This window comes from Oncorhynchus gorbuscha, linkage group LG06, assembly GCF_021184085.1.
Source record: "Oncorhynchus gorbuscha isolate QuinsamMale2020 ecotype Even-year linkage group LG06, OgorEven_v1.0, whole genome shotgun sequence".
NCBI classification, from domain to species: Eukaryota; Metazoa; Chordata; class Actinopteri; order Salmoniformes; family Salmonidae; genus Oncorhynchus; species Oncorhynchus gorbuscha.
Window position 1 is genome coordinate 42015617 of NC_060178.1, and position 14660 is coordinate 42030276.

The following is a 14660-nucleotide window of genomic DNA, read 5'->3' on the forward strand; positions in this document are numbered from 1 at the left end:
ACCAACTGACCCCTCAGAAGGCTACTCTGGCTTCATGGGGTCAATAGAAGGCACTCTAACCAAAGACTACACCATTTGTGCTTAGATGGACAACAGACATGCAATTGACTATGCAGATTAGCTATGGCAGCTAATAAGAAGCAACCCAATCAGAACCATTTTGGCTGGCTCCCATTTGATTGTGAGAACATTCAAAATGCAACAGGAACATGGCCATCCAAAACATTTAAAAATACACGTATGTAGCATGCCATTAAGGAAAAGTGTATACAAATGGTAGAGGATGTAAGTAGAAGTATTGTATTTGCTTCCTGGGTCAACCCATTCCAGTTTCCTCTTCTCCCCTCCTCCCAGCCCTGTCAATCACCTAAAAATAAGACTCAGTGAGCTCACAGTAGTAATCCGAGTTTAGAGCAGAGTGCACAAACAGCAGTAATATGCCCTGGTATATTCACACACCCCACAAAGATACAGTACATGAGGTCTGGGATGTGTACTACTGCTAAATTACTTGATGTTCGAATGGGAATGTGTATGTGTATGCTCAGTCGAGCTGTTTACATTCTGCTTCATCATTATCACAAGCAGACTGGTGCTCCTGGTACTGTAGCTTTGTGAGATAATGTTCATTCCATTTTTAGAGCAGAGGCATTCAAAGTTGGAGTCGCTGGCAATTGCAGTGGGTTCTGCACATAAAAAAAGTATCATAAAAAAAACATTGAAAAATAAAATGCTATTGAGTAAATGTATTCATTGGTTCTCTTCATTTTGAATAGAGAGATGAAAATGTAATTAATTGAAGGTTATTTGTTGATGTAAAAATGTGTGGTTGTGTGGAAGAGATATGGGGTGGTGTGTCCCCGCTGAAAAAGTGGAAATACCACTGTGTTAGACTACATCTGTGTTTGAAAGAGTGTGTGCATAACCTAGCTGAAAAAAAATGTAATTTTGGGATTTGTTTGGATTTGAAAATTCAACCGTTGTAATGTAAAGGGGTGGGGCTCAGGGGCTGTGTGTTGCTGCGGGTGTTTGAGTGAGAATGACAGCGGAGAGTAAACAGTAAAACAGTAAAAGCGCAGCCCCCTTCATTATCGATGCATTGTGCCGACTCATTGCAGACTGAAGTCAGGAGCTGAGCCAGAAGCTGAGCATTACATGTTAGCCAGACTAAAGCCTTCTGCATGCTTCAGTTTGGCTGGCACCTTAGCCTGAACCGATCCAGTGTGCTCACATACTTCCTTAAAACATCTTCACTTGAAAAATGAGACAAAATAGTGCTGTTTGTCCATCGTCAGACGTCGTAGCTGGTATACACTTCCTCAAAATAGTCCAAATTAGTCAAAGATAACTTAAGAAATCTGTCATAGATGTTTGATTTTTTTGCAGAGGAGATCTTAGTCGCGCAACTTTACATCAGTATTACTCAAGTGAAAAATATGCATGAAAACGATCTCTCGTTGAATGACAATAAACACATAATTGAAGAATTCCTACAGTTGACCAATCACCAACAAATGGGCAAAGACTCCAGCTACCGAACTTTGACTTGCTTCAAGAAAAAAAATGTGCACGAACAGACGAAAGAACTCCCTGACAAAGACCGATGGGAAAATGGGAAGCATGCGGATGCCTTAAGGATTAGATGAGAGAGAATGGAATGGGAAGTTCTCACACGTCTATTCATCAGGGGTGCTGGAGTTGATTTATTAAGCTATCACACTGCCTGGCATAGGCCTAAACATGCATTCTCATGACTGAATGAATGAATTAAGTGTTGAGTTGAAAAAAATGATGTACACGAACCCTGGCTTGCTGATGCTATGTATTTGCCAATGAGAGGCTTTGAAGCCACTGGTCGGACGTATTGGCACTCCTCAGAAGGAGCAGTCCTCCATAGGAATTAATGGAATTATACAGTACTTCAATTAAATAAAAATTACATGTATTTAAACATTTTGTTGTTGTAGTGGGGACAGTAACGTTAGAACTTAAAAAAAAACTATACTTTAAAGAAAATATTTTTCTATATACATATATAGCATTAGTGCAAAGCATGCTAGTAGATACCATAGACTTCCAGTCATTGCGCGAATGCTAATTAGCATTGGCTTGCGAAACTTACCTATAACTTCCTTCATACTGAATGCAGACATAAAAATGGTATCCATGAGTTCATTGACTCTATGGAATTAGATAAACGGCTTAATTGCCAAAATCCCAAAGTATCCATTTAATAAATACATTTCTATAGCTTACAAAATAATTCTTTACAATGGTGGGAGAGTCCCAAGATGGAGGCATGGGGTTTAAAAACAGCACCCCCTGTTAGTCATCTAGTGTATTAATATAATAATAAAACATTGGTCGCAAACTACGCTCACTTCTCAACTAGGCCTAATGAATATGTGCTCGAAGAACAAGAGAGAAAAGAGGGACTTCATTGACAAGGCACTCAAACAAACCTGAAGAGTCGTTCAGAAATATATATACTGAACCAAAATATAAACTTAACATGTAAAGTGTTGGTCCCATGTTTCATGAGCTGAAATAAAAGATCCTAGAAATGTTCCATATGCATCAAAAGCTTATTTATCTCAAATGTTGTGCGCAAATTTGCTTGAATCCCTGTTAACTTGTTGAGTATAGGGGGCAGTATTTTGATGTTTTGATGAAAATCGTACCCAAATGAAACTGCCTATTTCTCAGGCCATAATCCAGAATATGCATATAATTGTCAGATTAGGATAGAAAACACTCTAAAGTTTCCAAAACTGTCAAAATATTGTCTGTGAGTATAACAGAACTGATATTGCAGGCAAAAACCTGAGGAAAATCCAACCAGGAAGTGCTATTTTTCCTGAAAGCTCTGTTCCATTGCATGTTTTCCCTCCATTTAAAGGGATATCAACCAGATTCCTTTTCCTATGGCTTCCTCATGGTGTGAAGTCTTTAGACATAGTTTCAAGCTTTTATTCTGAAAAATGAGCGAGAAAGATCACATCGCGTCATTGGATGGCTGGGCGTCAGCAGCGTTTTGCATGCGCCATCAGTGTGGAGCAGACATTTTCTCTCTCTCTCCTATTGAAGAAGCTACAGTCCGGTTGAAATATTATCGATTATATATTGTAAAAACAACCTGAGGATTGATTATAAAAAACATTTGACATGTTTCTACAAATTTTCCGGATACTATTTGGAATTTTTGTCTGTCCCGTCGTGACCGCTCGAGCTGTGGATTTCTGAACATAACGCGCAAACCAAATGGACCAATTGGATATACAATAATCTTTATGGAACTAAAGGAATATTTATTGTGCAACTGGGAGTCTCGTGAGTGCAAACATCCGAAGATCATCAAAGGTAAGCAATTCATTTTATTGCTTTTCTGAATTTCGTGACCAATCTACTTTGCTGCTAGCTGTTTGTAATGTTTTGTCTGCTGAGAGAGATGTCCTTACATAAACGCTTGGTATGCTTTTGCCGAAAAGCTATTTTGAAATCTGACATGCCCGGTGGATTAACAACAAGCTAAGCTGTGTTTTTCTATATTTCACTTGTGATTTCATGACAATTAAATATTTTTAGGAATTCAATTTGAATTTGGAGCTCTGCAATTCAGCGGATGTTGATGAAAATGATCCCGCTTAACGGGATGGGTGCGTCAAGATGTTAAATGAGCATTTATCATTTGCAAAGGTAATCCATCCACCTGACAGGTGTTGCATATCAAAAAGCTGATTAAACAATAATGATCATTAAAAAGGTGCACCTTGTGCTGGGGACAATAAAAGGACACTCAAAATCGTGCAGTTTTGTGTTAAGGGAATTTTTATCAATGATGACTAATTATGTATACATTTCAATCAGGACTGACTAATCCAAATACTATTATGTTACTATACATGTACTAATCAGAATACTAAATGTTACTGTTTAAGTATGAGTTTTCATTCTTGATCCCAGTACAGAAAATAATGTGTGTGTGTGAACGTGGGCAAAAGTTAGAACAATGGCGGTCTGTTCCTTTGTAAAAATTAATGAACTATCTCCAGACTGTCTAGAATGCCTATCTACACTGACTGACCTTGGCTCTAGGCGAGGAGGGAAGGCTTGAGAACTATAGGGCCTTTCTACCAGTGTCAAGAAGAGACGGAACATTTAGAAAACGCTGACGTCATTTTCAGTTTATAACCTGTGGTAAAATGTGTATGAACTCAGTACTCTCTTGAATAAAGACTGTTACTTGACTTTAAGACCGGGACTCTGTCCATTCCTATAAAATAAGGGTCATACAAATCCTTATGAATTGACAGAGTGTTTCATTTTGATTGGGAATTAAAACAGAGGAATTAAATTCCTTCAACATTTTGTCACACAACACAATGCCACAGATGTCTCAAGTTGAGAGAGCATGCAATTGGCATGCTGACTGCAGGAATGTCGACCAGAGCTGTTGCCAGACAATTGAATGTTCATTTCTCTTCCATAAGTCTCCTCCAACATAATTTTAGAGAATTTAGGGAAGTCCACTCAGTTTCAAAACCTTAGACCACTTGTATCCACGCCAGCCCAGGACCTCCACATCTGGCTTCTTCACCTGGGGGATTGTTTGAGACCAGCCACCTGGACAATTGATGAAACTGGGTTTGCACAACCAAATAACCTTTGCACAAACTGCCAGAAACCGTCTCAGGGAAGCTCATCTGCATGCTCGTTGTCCTCACCAGGGTCTTGACCTGACTGCAGTTTGGTCAACTTTCCACTAGATGTTGGAACATTGCTGTGGGGACTTCCATTCTGCCATAAGAGCATTAGTGCGTTTGGGCACCGATGTTGGGCTATTAGACCTGGCTCGCAGTAGGCGTTCCTATTCATCCCAAAGGTGTTCGATAGGGTGAGGTCACCAATATCGACAAACCATTTCATTATGGACCTCGCTTTCTGCATGGGGCGATTGTCATGCTGAAACAGGAAAGGGCCTTCCCCAAACTATTGCCACAAAGTTGGGAGCACAGAATCGTCTAGAATGTCATTTGTCAAATCAAATCAAAAGTTATTTGTCACATACAACACCATACAGTGAAATGCTTATTTACAAGCCCTTAACCAACAATGCTAAGAAGTTAAGAAGAAAAACTTGATGAGTTAAAACAAAATAAGAGGCTATATATTGGTGGTACCAGTACAGAGTCAATGTGCGAGGGCACCAGTTAGTCGAGGTAATCGAGGTAATATGTACATGTAGGTAGAGTTAAAGTGACCATGCATAGATAATAAACATAGAGTAGCAACAGCATATAAGAGTGGTCTGGGTAGCCTTTTTATTAGCAGTTCAAGAGTCGTATGGGGTAGAAGCTGTTAAGAAGCCTAGACTTGGCACTCCGGTACCGCTTGCCATACGATAGCAGAGAGAACAGTCTATGACTAGGGCGGCTGGGGTCTTTGACAATTTTTAGGGCCTTCCTCTGACACCGCCTGGAATAGAGGTCCTGGATGGCGGGAAGCTTGTCCCTAGTGAGTGATGTACTGGGCCATATGCATTACCCTCTGTAGTGCCTCGCGGTTGGAGTCCGAGCAGTTGCCATACCAGGCAGTGACACAACCCATCAGGATGCTCTCGATGGTGCAGCTGTAGAACCCTTTGCGGATCTGAGGACCCATGCCAAATCTTTTCAGTCTCCTGAGGGGGAATAGGCTTTGTCGTGCCCTCTTCACGACGAGAACTTGAAGTTCTCAACCTGCTTCACTGCTGCCCCGTCGATGAGATTGGGGCGTGCTCGGTCCTCCTTTTCCTGTATCATCTCCTTTTCCACAATCATCTCCTTTGTCTTGATCATGTTGAGGGAGAGGTTGTTGTCCTGGCACCTCTCAGCCAGGTCTCTGACCTCCTCCCTATAGGTCAGGGGTGGGCAATTCCAGTCCTCTGGGGCCCGATTGGTTTCACAGTTTTACCCCAACCCCAGCTAACACACACCTGACTCCAATAATCACCTGATCATTATCTTCAGTTTAGAATGCAATTTGATTAATCAGCTGTGTTTGCTATGGATGGAGAAAAGTGTGACACCAATCAGACCCCCGAGGACTGGAGTTGCACACCCCTGCTATAGTCTGTCTCATCATTGTTGGTGATCAGGCTGTTGTGTCATCGGCAACAGTGACTATGGTGGTCTGTTTGAAACATGGTAATCCGTCTGGCCCTGCGGCCTTGTGAATGTTGACCTGTTTAAAGTTCTTACTCACATCGTCTACGGAGAGTGTGATCACACAGTCGTCCATAACTGCTGATGCTCTCATGCATGCTTCAGTTTTAAATGGCTCGAAGCGAGCATAGTAGTTTATCTCGTCTGGTAGACTCGTGTCACTGAGCAGCTCGCGGCTGGGCCTCCCTTTGTAGTCTGTAATAGTTTGCAAGCCCTGCTACATCCGATGAGCGTCGGAGTCGGTGTAGTACGATTCGATCTTAGTTCTGTATCGACCCTTTTCCTGTTTAATGGTTCGTCAGAGGGCATAGCAGGATTTCTTATAAGCTACTTGGTTAGAGTCCCACTCCTTGAAAGCGGCAGCTCTACCCTTTAGCTCAGTACAGATGTTGTCTGTAATCCATGGCTTCTGGTTGGGGTACGTACGGTGACTGTGGGGATGACATCATCAATGCACTTATTGATGAAGCCAGTGAGTGATGTGATGTACTCCTCAATGTCATCGGATGATTCCCAGAACATATTCTAGTCTGTGCTAGCAAAAGAGTCCTGTAGATTAGCATCTGCTTCATCTGACCACTTTCTTATTGACCGAGTCACTGGTGCTTCATGCTTTCGTTTTTCTTTGTAAGCAGGAATCAGGAATATAGAACTACTGTATGGTCAGATATGCCAAATGGAGGGCGAGGGAGAGCTTTGTACATGTCTCTGTGTGTGGAGTAAAAGTGGTCAATAGTTTTTTTTCCTTCTGATTGCACATTTAACATGCTGGTAGAAATTATGTCAATCAGATTTGAGTTTCCCTGCATTAAAGTCCCCGACCACTAGGAGCGCCAACCTCTGGATGAGTATTTTCCTGTTTGCTTATGGCCATATGAAGCTCATTGAGTGCGGTCTTAGTGCCAGCATCCATTTGTGGTAATATGTCGACAATTACGAAAAATAAAGATGAAAACTCTTGGTAAATAGTGTGATCTACAGCTTATCATGAGATACTCTTTCTCAGGCGAGCAAAACCCCTTGTCTCCCGTAATGAGCCTCACATCAGATGCTGCTAATCATCTCGTTCTCTTATCTTCTCCTTCTCTATCCATTTTCACTTTTCCTCCTCTCCTCTCACTCCTCTCTCCGGATTTCTCTCACTCACTCACTCACTCACTCACTTGTTTTGTGTGCTGTACCTCGAGGACTGGGGAAACAAGCCATAAATATACCTATGTTTGAGTGGGAGGCTCAGGCTCTTATGTAAATTAGTGTCATGCAGTAGAGTGTAAGGACTGGAGCAGACATGATGTGTGAGGTTTTGAGTCATTGTGCCAGGGCTGGTTTGGGCTGCGTGACTGGAGATTGAGAGAGAGGAGAGAGAGGCCTTCAGTACCCTTCTGGCTATGGGACGCCCCCCTCAGCTCTCTCTCTCTCATACACACACACACACGTGCAAACCCTGCCTATTTCTGCCCCCGCCTCTCACACACAGTCACATAGCCTGGCAAAACAAGCCCAGCTAGACTCACAAAGGACAGAATAGAAATGGTACGTCTGTTTGTAGCCTGCTCAGTTTGTATCATGATTTGCTATAGTTACAACCTGAGAGCATCTGAGTGGGTGGTTAGCTTTTTGACAGGATGCCACATGGCAGGTTGTACCACTCTGCCATTGCACACGCATGCTGGGGGATCCTGTACAGGAACCAAATCAGCTGAAATTTTAGAGCGCCACCTATAGTTTTCAATGAAACTCAAACTTTCATTAAAACACACATGCAAGGTACTGAATTAAAGCTACACTCGTTGTGAATCTAGCCACCAAGTCAGATTTGTAAAATGCTTTTCGGAGAAAGCATGGGAAGCTATTATCTGATAGCATGCACCCCCCAAAATACCGGAACGTCACCTAAACAACAGATTTTGCGGTAGCCGGCGCTACCCAAAACGCAGAAATAAAATATAAAACATTCATTACCTTTGACAAGCTTTTTTGTTGGCACTCCTATATGTCCCATAAACATCACAATTGGGTATTTTTCCCGATTAAATCTGTCATTGTATACCCAAAATGTCATTTGCTGCAGACCGGTCTGATCCAGGAAAATGCCTCTTTACAAGACGCAACGTCACTTTTTAAAATTACAAAAGTTGCCTATAAACTTTTACAAATCACTTCAAACTACTTTTCTAAACCAACTTTAGGTATTAATAAACGTTATTAATCTATAAAATTGATCACGGGGTGATCTGTATTCGATAGCAGCAAGTCTTGAAATCATCGTCCATGTTTTCAATTTCACAACATCCTGGAGCGAGCCCCAAGAAAGGAAGTGCCCTAACGTCATCTAACCAAGGATAAAGCAGGCAAAAAAAGCCAGTACTAGCGACATCGTGTGGAAGCTGTAGGCATTGTCCCGTTTTTTGTCTGTCGCCTTATACATTGACTGGCGGATTAATATTTAGATTTTGTTTTTGGTGAACAGTTTTTCGAGGGATTTTTACTCCTAAACACGTTCTGTTATAGCCACAGACACGATTTAACCAGTTTTAGAGACTTCCGTGTTTTCTATACACACATACTTATCATATGCATATACTATATTCCTGGCATGAGTAGCAGGACTTTGAAATGTTGCGCGATTTTTAACAAAAAGCTGCGAAAATTCGCAGCCTCCCTAAGAGTTAAAGATCACTACAGATCGGTGTCCCACCTTCGGGACGATTGAGCTAATGTGCGCGAATATGATTAGCATGACGTTGTAGATAAGAAGAACATTTCCTAGGACATAGACATATCTTATATGGGCAGAAAGCTTAAATGTTTGTTAATCTAACTGCACTGTCCAATTTACAATAGCTATTACAGTGAAAACATGCCATGCTATTGTTTGAAGAGAGTGCACATTTATGTACTTGAAACATGTATATATTGACTAATTTGTTGTTGTTTGTTAATCTAACTGCACTGTCCAATTTACAATAGCTATTACAGTGAAAACATGCCATGCTATTGCTTGAAGAGAGTGCACATTTATGTACTTGAAACATGTATATATTGACTAATTAGGCATATTTGGGCAGACTGGGGTGGCAGGGTATCCTAGTGGTTAGAGCGTTGGACTAGTAACCGAAAGGTTGCAAGGTTATATCCCCGAGCTGACAAGGTACAAATCGTTCTGCTCCTGAACAGGCAGTTAACCCACTGTTTCTAGGCCATCATTGAAAATAAGAATTTGTTCTTAACTGACTTGCCTAGTTAGATAAAGGTGAAAAAAAAGAAGAAGAAAAAAGACTTGATACAACATTTTGAACAGAAATACAATGGTTCATTGGATCAGTCTAAAACTTTGCACATACACTGCTGTAACCTAGTGGCCAACATCTAAATTGTGCCTAGTCCTAAATCAGATAATTGCCTTTCTCTTGCATTTCAAAGATGATGGAACAAAAAAAGCAACAGTTGTTTTTTTCTTTGTATTATATCTTACCAGATATAATGCATTATATTCTCCTACATTAATTTCACATTTCCACAAACTTCAAAGTGTTTCCTTTCAAATGCTTCAGGTCCTGAGCTACAGGCAGTTAGATGTGGGTATGTCATTTTAGGCGAAAATTGAAAAGAAGTGGCCCTGATCCTTAAGTGGCCCTAACCTCAATCCTATAGAAAATGTGTGGGCAGAACTGGAAAAGCGTGTGCAAGCAAGGAGGCCTACAAACCTGACTCAGTTACACCAGCTCTGTCAGGAGGAATGGGCCAATATTCAACCAACTTATTATGGGAAGCTTGTGGAAGGCTAACGGAAATGTTTGACCCAAATTAAACCATTTAAAGGCAATGCTACCACATACTAATTGAGTGTATGTCAAATTCTGACCCACTGGGAATGTGATGAAATAAAAGCTAAAATAAATCATTCTCTATACTATTATTCTGACATTTCACATTCTTAAAATAAAGTGGTGATCCCAACTAGCATATTTTTACTAGGACTAAATGTCAGGAATTGTGAAATTCTGAGTTTAAGTGTATTTGGCTAAGGTGTATGTAGACTTCCGACTTCAACTGTACATGCATATGCACGTTCTGTACGCACACACGTACGCACGGACGCAGGCAAACACAGCTTTTTTCTGCATACACCCCAGTTCAGTAAGTTGGTTTCAGTGAATGGCCTCAGTCTGTTTCCTGTAGAGCTATGGAGGAGTTGGTGGAACGTAAGAAATGGGCAATGGATCGAACTGTCTCGTCTCTCTGCGCTGTTCTTCATCTCCAGCTCTGTTCGCTCTGAGCAGTAGCTCCCCTCCCAATCTCTCTACACACTGACAGCAATGAGACGGGAGAAGGAGGAAAAGGGAAGAGTAAACCTGCAGTCACTGAATAATTGTGATTTATTTAGAAACCTCCAGCAGCAGACAGAGGACACCCAGACAGAAGAGTTTCGTCTCTCGGCTCATCTATTAATTAAGTTACTTATCTTCAGCAATTCCATATTCAGGTGAACCTCAGCCGCTAACAGTGTCTCCCTCTCCCATGGCTGACGTTTCCTCTAAAAGCCAAACTCCCATCCTGAGCCTTCCCTTATACACCAACCCAGCCTGAGCCTTCCCATATACACCAACCCAGCCTGAGCCTTCCCTTATACACCAACCCAGCCTGAGCCTTCCCATATACATACGCCAACCCAGCAGCCAATTACGTACAGAGCTTTACATGAACATTTACTCTGGTCTGCACTACACTGCCTTGCTCAGCTCTACCCTACCAGTTAGATTTCAGAGATCAAGACTAACACTGAATTGATCCAACCCACACAGCTCTGGTAATTACTCTGCTATGGGAGGTCCTTTCTTCACTGAAACAGTTGGGAAACAAAGAGTTAGACTCACATATATAAAACCACCAGTCCGCTGTACTGGCCTGCCTTCCTACTAACACTTCTATGAGATCATTTTCTCCAGTGTAGAGCGAGGCGAGTGTGTTAATTAAGGCATCCGCATGCTTCCCAGCAGAAACAGTTCAGAAGAGTTTGTGCATATATTATGACCACATTGTGATGTTTTTTGTTTGTTTTGGACTTCAGTAAGGGTTTTTTCGATAGTTGAGACAAGCTGAAGTCAGTAGCAAAGGTCTGTGCCCCTCCGTCTGTGATTGGTCAATAGTAGGGATTCGTCAATAAAGTCTTCGTTGTCGTTCAACGAGAGACAACTCGTTTTCATGCAATTTTCTTCAATGACAAATACTGCACCAACAATCTTAGTTGGATGTAAAATTATGCAACTAAGATCTCCTTGGCAAAAAAGTCCAAATTAACATCTTGGCACACCCATCCCTTAAGCGGGATCATTTTAGTCAACATCTGCTGAATTGCAGAGCGCCAAATTCAAATTAAATTACAAAAAAAAAAATCATGAAATCACAAGTGCAATATAGCAAAACACAGTTTAGCTTGTTGTTAATCCACCTGGCGTGTCAGATTTCAAAAAAGCTTTTCGGCAAAAGCATACCAAGTGTTTATGTAGACAAAACATTACAAACAGCTAGCAGCAAAGTAGATTGGTCACGAAAGTCAGAAAAGCAATAAAATGAATCGAATACCTATGATGATCTTCGGATGTTTGCACTCACGAGACTCTCAGTTACACAATAAATGTTCCTTTTGTTCCATGAAGATTATTTTTATATCCAAAATACCTCCATTTGGTTGGCGCGTTATGTTCAGAATTCCACAGGCTCGAGCGGTCACGACGGGGCAGACAAAAATTCCAAATAGTATCCGTAAAGTTCGTAGAAACATGTCAAACATTTTTAATAATCAATCCTCAGGTTGATAATATTTCAACCGGACTGTAGCTTTTTCAATAGGAGAGAGAGAGAAAATGTCTGCTCCAAGCAAAACTCTGCTGGCACCCAACCATCCACTGACACGATGTGATCGTTCTTGCTAATTTTTCAGAATAAAAGCCTGAAACTATGTCTAAAGACTGTTCACACCATGGAGAAGCCATAGGGAAAGGAATCTGGTTGATATCCCTTTAAATAGAGGGAAGGCATGCAATGGAACAGGGAGATTCGTTTCTCTTAGGCACTTCCTGGTTGGATTTTCCTCAGGTTTTTGCCTACAAATATCAGTTCTGTTATACTCACAGACAATATTTTGACAGTTTGGGAAACTTTAGAGTGTTTTCTATCCTAATCTGACAATTATATGCATATTCTAGATTCTGGGCCTGAGAAATAGGCAGTTTCATTTGGGTATGTTTTTCATCCAAACATCAAAATACTGCCCCCTACACTCAACAGGTTAATGACCGATTTCTTGAGTTATCTTTGATTATTTCTGACTATTTTAAGGAAGTGTATATTGGCAACAGCATCTCAAAATGGACAAACAGTACCACTGCTGCTTTTTCTCATTTCTCAAGCAAAGGTCTTTTAAGGGAGTATATGAGCACACTCGTTTGGTTCGCCTAGCCAAGGCGCCAGCCGAACTGAACCATGCTGATGCCTTTAGCCAGAGTGCTTTAGCTGGAGTGTTATGACATAAGACAGTGAGAGGGGTGAGGAGGAGGGATGGGGGAGGCAGGGAACCCCCCAGAGGAGAGGAACAGAGCGAGAGGTTGTTGCGTAATCAGCTGAAGTAGCTGTTTGGTTTACTGTGTGAGTTTTCTAAAGCGGATGACAACACAGGGAGGACACACACACAAAAACACAAACATGTACAGAAATAGGAGACAGACAGAACGATAGGAAGGCAGCAAAACGTATAAGATGGAGAATAACAAGAGGCGCTACTGACGGCATGGTAGCATGCTTTATGTGCATCAATATTATGACATGTTAATTATGATGCAGCAAGCATCCTACAGTACATGCGTACTTGGTTTGGCGAGGACATTGGGAGTGATACATTCTCTGTGTCTGCTTGACTTGATGCAGTATACTCAAAAACAGCTAATCACACACACACACACACACAGAGGCTGTCATATGTCAGTGTGTCAGGATTCAGCTTCAGTCTAGCGTGGCCAGAAAAACATGACTAAACTCCAACCAGATTAACAATTTGAGCTTCTTAAAGTGAGCACATCACTAATGTGTGCATGTGTGAAGGCACAGAGAGGAAATACAAACATTATTTATGCTTGATGTGATCTTAAAAGCTATGAGGGTCTTAACACACACACATACATGCACACACACACACACACACACACACACACACACACACACACACACACACACACACACACACACACACACACACACACACACACACACACACACACACACACACACACACACACACACACACACACACACACACACACACACACACACACACAGTGATTCCTTTTGCTCACAGACTGAGCAGCCTAACGAAAGCTGTTGGAGCATGTGCGTCAGCTCTGTTTGGGTTAACACAGCTCTGTTTGGGTCAACTCTTCCTCCATTTCTCTTTCTGTCACACAATCTTTTTCTCCCTCTCTCTTTCCCTTTCTCTCGTTCCTTTTATCTCTTTCTCTCTTCGCTTTTACACACATGGCAAATATTACACACAAATCCCATCTGGCTGACTATTACAGTACATTACACAGAGACTCCCTCTTACTCACACACACATTTAAACAAATACTGACCACCATTCATTCATCCATGCTTCCCTACATTACTGAGAGTATTCTGTGTGTGTGTGTGTGTGTGTGTGTGTGTGTGTGTGTGTGTGTGTGTGTGTGTGTGTGTGTGTGTGTGTGTGTGTGTGTGTGTGTGTGTGTGTGTGTGTGTGTGTGTGTGTGTGTGTGTGTGTGTGTGTGTGTGTGTGTGTGTGTGTGTGTGTGTGTGTGTGTGTGTGTGCTTGTCTCCTACCTTGCATCCGAACATAAGCGAGATGGTGCTGTTGGTGCATGCTACTTTACAGTGGCACAACATTGGTGTAAAACAATCCGAGTGCTTGATGCTGGGTGTCATAGTGTTGTCAGTGCCTGGGCACCTCCATCATGGTTTCTCTCTCTCTCTCTCTCTCTCTCTCTCTCTCTCTCTCTCTCTCTCTCTCTCTCTCTCTCTCTCTCTCTCTGCACACCCCCACCCCCCACCCCCACCCTCCCCACCCCGAGCCAGGAACCCTCTGTACAACTGTCAGTCTGTCACCCTTTCGGTCTGTCAGTCCTGGCTCTTCCTGCCTCCAGCCTGCTCCCCCTGTCTCTTCTTCATCACAACCACCATCCTCATAATCCTTGTAGGCAGTCTCTCGTTCTCTCCCTCCCTCCGTCAGTCTCTGTCCTTCCGTCTCCCCAGTCTCTCTCCTTACTTAGTACACAGCACAGCAGTCCCAGTTCTCTCTCTGTGAGCCCAGCTCACAGCTCAGCTATCAAAGGCTGTGTCTGTGCCTCTCACTCTACTTCTCTCTCGTTCCCTCGCTCTCTGCTCGGCTGACTCGCGCTTTGCGTTGAGGCAGTCAGATCAATGAGC

General features: G+C 42.1%; 1 protein-coding gene across 1 annotated transcript in view; it reads right to left on the minus strand.

Moving 5' to 3' along the window:
- The window catches only part of LOC124037986 (discs large homolog 1-like protein), a 214644-nt gene extending 200390 nt beyond the window's left edge, over positions 1 to 14254 (minus strand). The window contains exon 1 of the mRNA XM_046353313.1: positions 14058 to 14254. Within this exon, the coding sequence (XP_046209269.1) occupies positions 14058 to 14159 (102 nt within the window). The 5' untranslated portion in view covers positions 14160 to 14254. The remainder of the gene's footprint in view (positions 1 to 14057) is intronic.
- Positions 14255 to 14660: the final 406 nt, after the last annotated feature.